The sequence below is a fragment of the Somniosus microcephalus genome, chromosome 17, assembly GCF_052327205.1.
Source record: "Somniosus microcephalus isolate GS21.2 chromosome 17, FLI_Smic_1.0, whole genome shotgun sequence".
NCBI classification, from domain to species: domain Eukaryota; kingdom Metazoa; phylum Chordata; class Chondrichthyes; order Squaliformes; family Somniosidae; genus Somniosus; species Somniosus microcephalus.
The window spans coordinates 92,220,066-92,233,827 of NC_141003.1; the positions used below are offsets into that span (position 1 = coordinate 92,220,066).

The 13,762-nt window shown below is 49.7% G+C and overlaps 1 protein-coding gene across 1 annotated transcript in view; it reads left to right on the top strand.

Annotated features, from left to right (window-relative positions):
- LOC147105922 (semaphorin-3E-like) overlaps positions 1-13,762 on the top strand; it is a 415,428-nt gene that overhangs the window by 398,550 nt on the left and 3,116 nt on the right. The window contains exon 16 of the mRNA XM_086010850.1: positions 1,388-1,527. Within this exon, the coding sequence (XP_085866976.1) occupies positions 1,388-1,527 (140 nt within the window). The remainder of the gene's footprint in view (positions 1-1,387; positions 1,528-13,762) is intronic.

Consider the following 13,762-nt stretch of genomic DNA (forward strand, 5'->3'; position numbering starts at 1 on the left):
GCGCTAGCCAGCTGGCGGGGCCATAGTGAATTTCTAGGCCATTGTTTCTGATATGTTTCTAAGACCTGTTCTCCCGGGTTTCTCAACCACTTTCCAGCCCCCAGCTCCCTACCCGCCTCCAGATTAAAATTCCCCCCCATTGTGTCTGAGTTTGAGTTTGAGATCTTCCAACTCAGCAAATTATTCCGCGCTGAAATAACTTGCTATTCAATGTGTTCTATTCTGCTGCATGTGGTATTCACAATCATTGCGGGGCCAAATGACTTACTCCTGCTCCTACGCCTCATGTTATGTTCCTTTCGCCCCAATAATATTCCCATGTTTTTTTTGCAATATCTCCCTTCCGTACAACTTCCTTCTATCAAAGTCATCCCTGTGATATCTGGCAAGATGTCTCTGGAAGTATATTCCACACATTGAATATTTGGGCCCAGCTTAATTTCAAACCAGGATCTTCTTGAAATTGACAATATAAAGGATGTTGGAACTGTGGAATAAATCCAAAATATTGCACAATATTGCAAGAATAAAGTAATAGTTGCATAATTCACTAATAAACCCCCTGGTGTCATGTTACTACCAGGTCCATAAAATGCCCAAGACCAGCGTTGTTTGTCTGTAGATCAAAATGCCCACGCAAAATTTTCACCCCTGGCTGTGTATATAATACGCCTAGATAGGGGTGGTATTATTTTTCACTTTCATCGGAGATGGATCACACTGGTCAGAAACAGTGTTTCATAAGGCCATGGGTTCAAGTCCCACTCCAGAGACTTGAGCACACAATCTAATCTGACACTTCAATGCAGTGCTGAGGGAGTGCTGCACTGTCGGAGATGCCGTCTTCTGGATGAAACGTTAAACCGAGGCCCCGTCTGCTCTCTCAGATAAATGTTAAATATCCCATGGCACTATTTCGAAGAAGAGCAGGAGAGTTCTCCCCAGTGTCCTGGGGCCAATATTTATCCCTCAACCAACACCTAAAACAGATTATCTGGTTATTATCACATTGCTGCCTGTGGGAGCTTGCTGTGCGCATATTGGCTGCTGTGTTTCCTACATTACAACAGTGACTCCACTTCAAAAGTACTTCATTGGCTGTGAAGCGCTTTGGAATGTCCTGAGGTGGTGAAAGGTGCTATAGAAATGCAAGTCTTGTAATAACACTCGTTGGTTACAATTAATACAAAATAGTTTTACTTTACTCCATTAAGATATAAATGTTTATCAGCAATACTTGAATAGTATAAAACAGGAAACAGGTTTTGTGGAAGTGAGTTACGTTTGATGGTGCGATGCCAACAGCATAATAATAATTTTATATTCATCACTAGTACTTTAGTTCTTACAAAAACAAAATGCCTTTGTCTTTTCTTCCATGACTCAGACGAGACACTTACAAAAACAGCAGAAAGACTATTATATGGTATTGAGAAAAACAGTACGTTATTGGAGTGCAGCCCCAGATCACCACAAGCGAAAGTCTTGTGGTTCGTGGAAAGTTCCTATAATATGGGACAAGATGAGGTAGGTTATTTGTGGAATGAATCTTAACTTTAACTATAGTGAGTTAAATATTTCCATAGATTAAAATGCTAAAAATTATGGGCTAGATTTTCAGTCGCTTGCGCCAGCAGTTAGCGCCTTAAGAGAAGTGATTTCCGGGCGCTATGCGTGTAGCGCCCGGGCGCAGCGCAGTTTGCGCCCCGCCCCAAATTAAGTTGCCCGTTAGCACCGGCGCAAAGTTTAGCGCCCGCCCGGATGCGCGCGCAGAAAATGACGTCACATCCTCGTGCAACGCCCTTTGGCCGCCCCGAAGCAAACTTCAGTCGGACCGCCCCATTGTGCGGCGGGCGGCTGGAGCGTTTGGAAAAAGGAACGCAACACAACCAGCGCGGGCCCCGGGGGGCGCTAATTAAAGGGAACGTCCTCTCCAGTATAAAGGCCAGCCTTTTTTCAGAAAATAGTCTTGTGCAACGCATTTCTGGAGACACAACAAGGAGGATAGCTAACTGGTTTCAAGCAGCAAGAGCCAGGTATTTTTGGACTCAGGCCATAGCGCTGCAAGTGGCCATTTGGAAATTAGACTGTTTGCCAGGATTTGATGGGGGCTGCATGGGGTGCCAACGCGCAGCTGCAGCGCCATGTCCGTAGGGCTCGCAGACGCATTGTGAGAGGGGCAGCCCTGGCTAGAGGCAGAGGGGGCTACAAGCGTCGGCCACGTAGGCCTTACCCAGTCAGGCTATACCGCCAGCAGCGCTCCTACCTAAACATGAGTGCCGCGCGATGTGTTAGAAGGCTCCGATTCCGAAAGGAGGTGATTGCAGAGATCTGCCACCTGCTTCGCCGAGATCTGCGGCCAAAGCTCAGGTGCAGGACGTCTCTGTCGGTGGAAGTGAAGGTGACGGTGGCATTGAACTTCTATGCCACCGGCTCCTTCCAATACGCTGCTGGGGACATAGCAAACATCTCCCAGTATGGCGCGCATCGCTGCATCCGCCACGTGACCGAAGCACTGTTCAGAAGGAGAAGCCAATTCATCTCCTTCCCCATGGCCCTCGAGAGCCAGCATCAGCGCGCATTGGGATTTGCCAGACTCGGGGAATTCCCCTTGGTGCAGGGCGCCATTGACTGTACGCATGTGGCTTTGCGGGCCCCTCTGGAGCATGGCGAGCAGTATCGCAACAGGAAGGGCTACCATTCTCTGAATGTGCAGCTGGTATGTGACCACAAGCAGCGCATCATGGCAGTCAATGCCAGCTTCCCAGGCAGCAGCCACGATGCCTTTATCCTGCGGCAGAGTACTGTGCATGACATGTTCCAGGCACAGCCTCCCCCAAGTGGATGGCTCATCGGGGACAAAGGCTATCCTTTGTGCACCTGGCTCATGACCCCGCTCCGCGCGCCCAGGACCGCTGCTGAAGAGGCCTACAACGAGAGCCATCAAACCACCCGCAACATCATCGAGCTAACTATTGGGGTCCTCAAGCAGCGGTTCCGCTGCCTTGATCGCTCCGGAGGAGCTCTCCAGTATTCGCCGGACCGGGTCTCCCAATTTGTGGTGGTTTGCTGCATGCTACACAACCTGGCTATCCGCAGGACTCAGGCACTGCCACCTGACGTTGGACCAGCACCTCAGGAGGAGGAGCAGGAGGAGCATGAGGAGGAGGAGGAGGAGGAGGAGCAGGAGTACGTTCCCAGGAGGGAGCGACCAGGGCCAAGGGCCGCACGACGCCACCTTATTACACGGCACTTCTAAGCCCCCTGTCAGGGAATGGCCAGGGGCCATGAGGGAAGATGAATGCAGCCGCTCCGCAAGCCCTCAGCCGGTGAAGCCAACAAACACTAAGAAGAACAACCATGGAGACTGCATGAATAAAGATAATTTTTTATTGCACAAAAATGAAAAGCCCTTCCCACATGAATCCCCAAAAACAATAAACGGGCCCCACAAAAAGCCCAACAAACGACTCACTCCCACAAACTGGGGAGGAGTCACTCCACCTTTCTTCAAACCGGGCCTCAACATCGGCCTAACGCAAAAAATAAGCCCTCCAAAAGCACAACCATGGGCAAAATAAAGATGGCCACCGCCATATTAAAGGAAAGCTGCCCACACCCTCTACTGAGTGGCCCGCGAGGGCGAGACCTTGGCCAGCCTTTTGCCTCCCCTGCCCGGCCTGCTGCTCCTTCGCAAGCTCTGCCCAGTGGCTGCTGCGAGGCTGGGGGAAGGCGCCTGAGGCTCAGGTGCCCTTCCGCCAGATGCCGCTGGGGGGCGGCCTACACGGCGTTTGGGCCTCGAGGGGCCGTCTGCTGAGTGGCGCACCTGAGCCTGGCCACCATCAGCTGCAGCCGCTTGCCCTTGACGCCCCAGAGGGGGAATGGCGGAGACGGATGGCGCAATGTGGGCCAGCTGGCGTCTGGGATGCGCTGGCTGGTGCTGTGGCGCGGTGGCACTCGGCCGGGCCCGCACTGCAGGATCCGCAGCAATCAGCCGACGGGCGGCTTGCTGGGATGGTCCAGCGCGGCGGCTGCCCTGGCGATGCCTGCCTGAGACAGCGCGTGTGGCAGCAGTGAGTGCCCCTGTGGTCCTGGTGTGCGCGCGCATCACATCCGCCAGGGTCTTGACGGCATCAGTCAGCATGCGGCCACTCGCGGCAGTTGCTGCCCCGAACTCGCGCACACTGGTCGCCAGCGACTCGATGGCCTCAGGCATGCGCCCCACCACGCTCATGAGCTCCGTGTGGCGCCGGTCCGAGTCGTCGGCCATCTTATCCAGCTTCCGCACCTCCTCCGAAGTGAAGGTGTCCGGACTGGAGTCGTGACTCTCCCGCTGGGGAGGAGGGGGCCGAACTAGGGGACCCTTGCCGCGTTGGTGACGGCGAGTGTGCCGAGCAGCAGCACTCCCCTCTGATCCTTCCCCCCTTTGGGGGGAAGGCCGCGGGCCACGCGCACGGCTGCTGGGTGGCTGGACGCCACTGGTCCCAGAAGCTGCATTGCCCTGCGACAGTTCCTCCAGGCACTCATCCAGTGAGGAGGTGTCAAGCATTTCCTCCTCTCCTGCGGGACGTGACTGTTCCCCCGAAGGTCCGGCTTGCTCCTCCTCCTCCTCCTGGTCGGAGGTGCTGTCACTGGCAGCTTCAGGGTCCTGGTCGTCACCAGCTGAAAGCAGGAATGCACAAGAGTAGCTTCAGAGTGAGGAGACGGCGTCAGCGAGGGAGTTAGGACTGGTGGGATTCAGCGCATTGGTGGGACAGTGGCAAAGGAGGTAGCTCGGATGGGCCAGTGCGACGCGAGAGGGCCAAAAGGCGAGGTCCTTACCATTGCCGGGCAGTGGAGGGTCGGATACACCGCACGCTGTGGGGACAATCACACGGGCTCCCATGAGCACACACACGCGCTCCTCCAGCCGAGTGAGCTTCTGCAGCTTGGCGCGGCCACCCCTGGCACGGGCCTGGCGATTAAACGCTACTTTAGCCTGCAAGAGAAAGGACGGGCTGTAAGTGCGCAGTGAAGCCCTGATGTAGTGTGCACTGCCTCCCATGGTGGAATAGCTTGGACAGAGTGAAGCCCTGATGTAGTGTGCACTGCCTCCCATGGTGGAATAGCTTGGACAGAGTGAAGCCCTGACGTAGTGTGCACTGCCTCCCATGGTGGAATAGCTTGGACAGAGTGAAGCCCTGATGTACTGTGCACTGCCTCCCATGGTGGAATAGCTTGGACAGAGTGAAGCCCTGATGTACTGTGCACTGCCTCCCATGGTGGAATAGCTTGGCCAAAGTGTAGAGTGCCGAATGGCCATTTGATGCTCATGACTGTCCCAATGCTGCTGGCTGAGGGCTGGCCAATAGGACTTTCAGCTCCCTTTGCCCATCATGTCAGGTGTACATGCAAGAATGAGGAGGAGACTGGAAAGGCTACTCACCTTCACAATCCTGGTCAGATCGTTGTATTTTTTACGACATTGTTTGTGGGTCCTGGGGGCATCGCCGGTGAACGTCACCCTCTGGGCGATCTGCTTCCAGGCTTTGGTGTAGTCATGGTGGGTTGGATTCCTCCCACTCTCTGGAAACAAGATCTTGCGCCTCACCTCCAGAGCTGTGACCATTATGTCCAGATCACCCTCTGAGAAGTGCAGGGCATGCTGACGGGCCTTCTCTGGCGTTGCCATGACTCCCTGGGGCTGAGCAGCAGTGTTGAGGCCTCTTTGCAAGGCTGCAGTGTGCAGGGCGTGGCAGCAGACCAATTCGTCCCTTCCCCCTTTAACAGCTGGTCGGCACCACGGGGTCTGCTGTCAGTGCAAAAATGACCGCACCCGCGCTGCGCCTCGCCTGGGCGCTATCCCTCTGGACCGCCGGCTTAGCGCCTAAAGGTAGGAGTGGAACGCCTCTTTTAGCGCTCCACCACTCTCTTAGGGCGAAGCCACTGAATTTCCGGCAACGGGGCGCTACTTTGGGGCGGGCGCTAACTTCGGGCGGGCGCTAAGGTTAGCGCCCCAAAACTGTCTATACTGAAAATCTAGCCCTATAAATCTTAAACAAGCAAGAGTATTGATGAGCATTTTTTAAAATTTCATTGTGGTCTAGCATGTACAAGTCACTGGAATATTACAAAATCTGCATTGTTGATGTGCATGACGGCAACAGTTCTTAAAGCAGTTTGATTCTAGTTTTAATGATATAAACTTTTGTGCATTCATATAAGTTTCGTGTCAGTAAAACAACTTTTTCCAGGGAGTCTCACTCTGGAGTCAGAGCAGGGATGAACCCTGGATTCAGGCTGCTGTATTAGTGTGAAATGGAACCACTTTGCACCAACTCTACAATTGTCACATAAATTCAACCTTAATGCAGATTAAAGCTGGAGCTATTGATAAAACTGGTGTGAAGATCAAGACAAACATTGAGCTGTTGAAAAGAAATAATACATGATAATTTGTGTGATGCTTAATGAACCTATCAGAATATGACATTATCCCAAAATGACAGCACACTCGGGAATGTTATACCCTTTGAACTATTGGCAACAAATGCCATTTCATGGAATTGGTTTTGTCTTTAAGTATATCAAGCGATTTAGGGGGAAATGTTTCCAGTATTGTTCCCCTATCTGTATTACTATAAGGCTTCCTATGATGTTTCCCAACGATCCCAAGACAAACAAGATAAAAGTCTCAATTAATTTGGATGAGAACCACATTTAATCATTTTACAAACTTTTCCAGTTTGAGTTAACAGCATCTCCAAATCCTCTGATTCATCTTCCAAGTGAATATAACCCAACATGCCATGTCTAGCAAACATCTTTGCTGAACTTAAACCCAAGAATCTGGACAAACAGCTCAGTTAATTTGAATTTTCACTGTTATCATATCATCAGCCACCTTCCTCGCTCTAGTTTCCAATCAGACAATCTTTGCCTTTGCATTTCTTCCTCAAAACCATGTCAATTGGTCACTTTCACCCAAGGACGCCCGTACCACTGACTGCCTCGCTTGTGGAAATATTTACGCATTTGTCCATGACATACTGTTTGTGTCTGATCATCTTCATTCACTTGATTTTTGGTTCACATCTGTTTCATTATTTCCAATTCTTTATTCTTTGAATTTATACTCAGTTTTGTCTCTTTATGTTGGGTGCCTGGTCATTTATATCCCATGTCTCTTTCACTTATAGTCCAGTGCTTCTGACGCTAGCACTGCAATAGATGAGGTGATGGTATGTTGAGCATGTTTAACTGCTATACGACATAAATAGATTATTGATCAAGATGTAATTATGAAATGGAAGGTCATAGACATGAAATCAAAGCACCGTAAGATTCAAGGTGCCCACAATTAAATCTCAGTTGAGAGGTTTTGGGGAAAAAACTGGGCTTTGGGGCACTACCTTCGCCTGGGCCGATTTTCACAGGTAGCGCCCCGAGAGGGAGGAGGGGCACTACTGGAAGCGCCCCACATCCCTCTTGGGGTGCTGCGAGCCAATATCGCGACACTACGTGCCGCAGCACCACGGTACTGCAGGCCTTCATCCCCTTATTAAAGGGGAGGGGCCTGACACAGCACGTCCCGGCGCCCAGCTGGGCCACCAGGGATTGGGAGGGCCAGCAAACGAGCCCGGCACTCAAGAGGAGTGCCGGGCTCACGGAGAGCAGCTGGCACCCGGCGGGAGGACTTCACGGGGGCCGGGGACAGCAATGGGGGCAAGTGCTGGCAGGTGGCCAGCAACAAAAATGGCCGCCCGCCACCTCCCCTTTAACAAGCGCCGCCCCGGCCGCAGGTCGGCCCCTCTGACCCCGGCGGACATAGCGTCCGGCGGTAAGTCGTGGGGCGCCACCCAATATTACAGCCGGGGTGCGAGCGGGGCGCTACGCACGGCGATGACGTCATCGCCGGCGCCGCTAATGGTTAGCGCTGCTGAATTTCACGGGAGGCGTTAGCGGCACCACATCCAGGCATTCGTTGATTTGTGCCCCGTTAGTGATAACGGGAGGCGTAAATCAACCGAATTTAGCCCCCTTTATGTCACATCTGGTTTTATTTACATTACAGTTGAGATTTTTAGTCACTAATTATTGTAAGTTTTAAATATTTGGGGAGATTATTTTACTGGTTTAGGTGGTCACACCAATGGAAGAGTCTTATTATTTTCTTCTACTGTTGAAAACAATAGGGAGACACTTACAATACATTTTATTGCCCTCTTGCAATCTCATTGTTAATTAATGGTAATGGAATGTTAAGCATATGTATAACTATTTCTTTCACTTATTACCAAGTCTACACTTTTACAGTTTTCATGAAAAAATGGACAGAACTCTGGAATTAAAATACCTAAAATTCTGGCAAAAGAATTGGAATCTGATGTACTCATCATGAAATATGACTTATTCAGTCATCATAAACCAGTGGCTGTAAATATTACTAAGGAAAAAAATAGAGCGATGATGATTTCTTGTAGCACGACAGTTAAATCATGTTATTCTTCCCTTTAGGACAATGGCTTCAGACCCTGACAGAGGCTAAAACACTCAAACTGCCTTAATATATTTGTGAAATATTCTGGGTCATCACATGCTTTACAGTGTCGCTCATAAACAGTAATTTGAAGTCATATCTTAAAGTGCTATTTGTTTAAGAATCATCTGAATTCTTACGAACATTGAAATATTTGCTGACATTTTGCAAATCATGTCAATATTTTGTCAAAAGAAGCTTATAATACTGCATGCAATTCGATGATTTGATCATTCATCTACCAACACTGAGCATGTTGGCATGAAATTCCTTTGTCTACTATTTTAATGAAGGAATTCATATGCTAACATCCAAAGACCCCAATCAGGGATGGGGAGAGTTACCTGGAAACTTTGATCTAGGAGGCAGTCACACCCCTTAGGTTAGGTAGTGGTACAGGTCTGGTTAGTGGTCAGGGACAGGCAGGTAAGGGGACCCCAGGTGCAGTGCTGGAGGAGCCTCAGCCTTTGCTCTTGTCCAACAGGTATGAGGTTCTTGCTGCCTGTGTGGATGAGGGAAAAGCCTGCAGGATGGATGAGCAAGCTGACCATGGCACCATGGTGCAGGAGGCCATTCAAGTGGGGGGAGTGAAAGAGAATGTAGTTGTGGTAGGGGACAGTATAGTCAGGGGGATAGATACTGTTCTCTGCAGCCGCGACTGGGAGTTCCGAAGATTGTGTTACCTGCTCGGTGCCAGGGTTAAAGACATCTCCTCGCGGCTGGAGAAGAACTTGGAGTGGGAAGGGGAGGATCCAGTTGTCGTGTCCAGGAAGGAACCAACGATATAGGTAGAACTAGGAATGAGGTTCTGCTGAGAGAGTTTGAAGAGTTGGGGTCCAAATTAAAACGCAGAACCTCAAAGGTAATAATCTCTGGATTTTTACCTGAGCCACGCACCAGTTGTCATAGGGATAAGCAGATTAGAAGGTTAAATGCGTGGCTCAAAGAGTGGAGTGGGAGGCAGGGGTTTTTCTTCATGGGGCACTGGCACTAGTACTGGGGAAAGAGGGAGCTGTTCCATTGGGACGGGCTCCACTTAAATGGGCTGGAACCAGTGTACTGGCAAATCAAATAACTAGGGTCGTAGACAGGGCTTTAAACTAATGAAGGGGAGGTGGGAGGATTTAGGAAAGAGTAAATTCAAAAGCAGCAAGGGAAATGTCAAGACTCTAGAGCAGAGCAGAGTTTTGGGTAAAAATAAGCAGAGTGGGTCAGAAAGGGACAGAGAATAACAAAGGTCATAGGGCATCAGTGACTAAGGTGACATCAGGAAAAACAGAAATAAGTCAAAGCTAAAGGTACTGTATCAGAATGCACGAAACATTCGCAACAAAATAGATTAATTAATAGCACAGATAGAAATTAATAGGTTTGATCTAATAGCCATTACGGAGACGTGGGGGTAGATTTTGTCGAACCTGTCGGGAAGAAGGCGGGACTTCCTCTTTCGGGTTTTAGACCCGCCTACTTTGACGTCCGGCCAATCGACGCGATTTTCCCTTGATTGACCTTGTTGAGCCCGCCCAGCAGGCTCAGCAGGCCAATTAAGGGCCACCCGGCAACAGGTGACGTCACAGACTGAAATTTCATCTGTCAACAGTTCTTTGACAGATGAAATATCAGTGTCTCACAGCTATTTGAAGCTGTGAAACACTGACACTCTGAGTTCTAAACTGAGCCATTCTGCACAGACTCAGTTATAACTCTTACCGGCACTCAAAGCTGAAGGCTGTCACTTTTGACAGATCGCAGCCATTCAGCTTTAAGTTCCAGGTGAGTGATGGACTCCCAACGGCTACAGGAAGAAAGGCTGTGAAGGTAAGTACAGGTAAGTAAAAGTTCTTTACACACTTTAGACACACCTAACACACTTACCTTTACACTCATGCACCCATCACTCACCTGAGCACTGACATCGCGACCCCTCCAACTCCTTCAACCCGACGGCCCGCCTGCTCTAACCTGGCGTGGTTTGGAGCCGTCGGGAAACCCACACGAAACCCCTCAAAATAGGGATTAGGCTAAAAACTGCCTGTTAACTACCTGCTAACAGGCAGTTAATTGGCACTAATCCCTTCCCGCCTGGTTTCAGCGGGTCCCCGCCGCCCCTGAAACTTACGTGGGGCGGGATTTTGGGCGGGATGGTGTCGGGACCCCCAAATTCTGGATTTCCCCCCCCCACACGCCTGAAACCCCGCCTGACGGCTCCCCAAAAATCTAGCCCGTGGTTGCAAAGTGGCCAAGGTTGGGAACAAAATTTTCCAGGATACTTAATTTTTAGAAGAGACAGGCAAAATGGAAAAGGAGGAGGAATAGCTCTGATAATAAAGGATGGGATAAAGACAGTAGAGAGAAGGGCCTAGAAATTCACTTTGGGCCCGCCAGCTGGCGTGCGCCCAAAAGTTAGCGCTGAGCGCGGAGCCAGTTGCGCGCGTCAGATATTCAGTTTTTGCGCCCCAAGTCGGAACCGGGCGCTATTCCAGGGTGTGCCCGCCCCCGCTTGGGGCGCTGAAAATGAATTTCAGCGCTCTAGGCGCCGCTGCGCCACCCGCTGCAGAGCGGCAGGCTGCGGTACTGCAGGCCTCCTCCTTCTCTTAAGGGGGAGGTGCCTGCAACGGGGAGATCGCCGCTGGGTAGTGCCGGCAAATGAGCCCGGCACCACGGAGAAGTGCCGGGTTCGCGGAAAGCAGCCGGCAATGCCGCGGGGGGGGGTGGTGGAGGAGGCCGGGGAAGGAGGTGCGGGCAGGCGGCCGCCGAAAAAGTGGCCGGCCGCACCTCCACCTTAAAGCGCCCCACTAAGGCTACAGTACGGCCCCGTTTTCTGATCGCTGTTTGCGGCCGCTGCGGAAGAGGCGGCCGCAACTAAATATGGGGGTCGGGCCGGTATCGGGGCGGAACCGGGGCACTGCGCACACCGATGACGTCATCGGTGCCGGCGCAGCGCTAACGGCTACCGCCGCCATTACCGCTGCGCTGAATATCAGCGCAAACTCCTCTATTAGCGCAGAAGCCCTCTTTGGGCGGTAACTGGCCGCAAAGCTGGCAGCACCTTACTGAATTTCTAGGCCAAAGGATCTTAGCTCTGAAAATCAAGAAGTAGAATTAGTTTGGATGGAGCTAAGAAACAGCAAGGGGCAGAAAACATTGGTGGGAGTAGTTTTTGACTCCCAAACAGTAGTTGTAATGTAGGGTAGAGTATAAATCAGGAAATTAGAGGCGCATGTAACAAGGGTAATACAGTAATCATGGAGGACTTTAATCTACATATAGACTGGGCAAACCAAATTTGCAGTAATAGTGTGGAGGACAAATTCATGGAATGCATACAAGATACTTTTCTAGATCAGTATGTTGAGGAACCAACTAGGGAACAGGCTATTTAAGATATAGTATTGTGCAATGAGAAAGGGTTAATTAATAACCTTGCAGTAAAGCGGCCTTTAGGGAAGAGTGACCATCATTTTTATTAAGTTCAAAAGTGATGTAGTTAAATCCGAAACTAGGGTTTTAAATCTAAACAAAACAAACTACGTAGGTATGCGTGGTGAGTTGGCTAAGGTAGATTGTGAAACTACATCAAAAGTTATGATGGTAGACAAGCAATGGCTAAGAAGCAATACATAATTTACAACAAATATACATTCCTTTAAGGCACAAACACCCCACAGGAAAAGTGGTCCAACCGTGGCTAACAAGACAAGTTAAAGATATTGGGCCGTATTTTCCGATAAGAGGCTACCCGCGTGCGGAAGCCTCTGATCTGGAAAAAATCTACGCACTTACCTGAGGGCTCCCGAGGTGCATATAGTTCCGTTGCTGGGCCTCTCCAACTCCAGGGCCCACGTATCCCGGGGCACAGGCGGTTCGCAGCGTCCCTGGGATCACGTGGGCCATGGGGAGCCAATCAAAGAAGGGAATCTCCCTTCATACACTTGACAGACAGACCTGTCAAATATATGAATGGAGATCACCCAAAAACACTTCAAAAACATTACATAAATTTCTTTTAAAAATCATGTTTTTAAAATTAGTTGAAGTTACAATACATTAAATATTTTAAACAAAAATTTAATTTTTTGAAAAAAATAATAAAGTTTTTTACGGAGCTGAAAATAAACTTACCTTTTTTAAAGTATTTTTAAATGATAAATGACTGAAAATTTTTTTTTTTTACTTTTTTCAACTCTTATCCTGGTAAAAGGCGGCCTCACGCTGCTTTTACCAGGCGTAAGAATTCTAAAAGTTTTCTGCGGGCAGAGGTTCTCCAGAAAGCGGAACTATCCACCCGCAGAGGCTCTTCTCCAGGGCAGGTGTCCGATCTGTCAAGAGCTGACACATCGGAAATGGTGGTTTGCAGTGCATGCCTGAAACCGGCATTTCTGATGTCCCCACGGGTGGGTACACAGCACGTACTCACCCGTAGGAAGCGGAATATCCAGGCCAGCATTAGATCAAAGGAAGAGGCTTATAATTTTGCCAAAAATGCAGTAAGCCTGAGGACTGGGAGGATTTTAGAATTCAACAAAGGAGAACCAAGAAATTGATAAAGAAAGGGAAAATAGAATGAGAGTAAACTAGTGAGGGACCTAAAAACAGACTGTAAAAGCTTCTATAGGTATGTAAAAAGGAAAAGATTAGCAAAAGTAAATGTGGGTCCCTTACAGGCTGAAACAGGAGAAATTATAATGGGGAATAAGGAAATGGCACAGAAATTAAACAAATACTTTGGCCACGATTTTGCAAATGGATACAGCTTGGGAGCAGGTCAGCTGGTTTCCGGATTCCAGTCCCGCCCCCAACTGCATCCGGCCAACGGACGTGATTTTACGTCAATTGGCCTTGTTAAGCCCACCAAGCGGGCTATACTCCTCTTCCCGCCGCTAGGTGTCGGGTCCATGCACAAATCGGGGACCTGACACTTGGGAAGATTGATTGGAGGTGGGTTGACAGCAGGTTTCCTGCAATTATGACAGCGGTCCCGCCTCCAATCCCGCACTCTGAGGACTGGCAAAATTCCGGCCTTTGTGTCTGTCTTCACAGAAGAAGACGTAAAAAACCTCCCAGAAATAGTGGAGAACCAAGGGTCCAGCGAGAATGAGGAACTGAAAGAAATTAGTATTAGTAAAAAAAGTACTGGAGAAATTAATGGAACTGAAAGCCGATAAATTCCCTGAACCTGATGGCCTACATCCTAGGGTTTTGAAAGAGGTGGCTATAGAGATAGTGGATGCATTGGTTGTCATC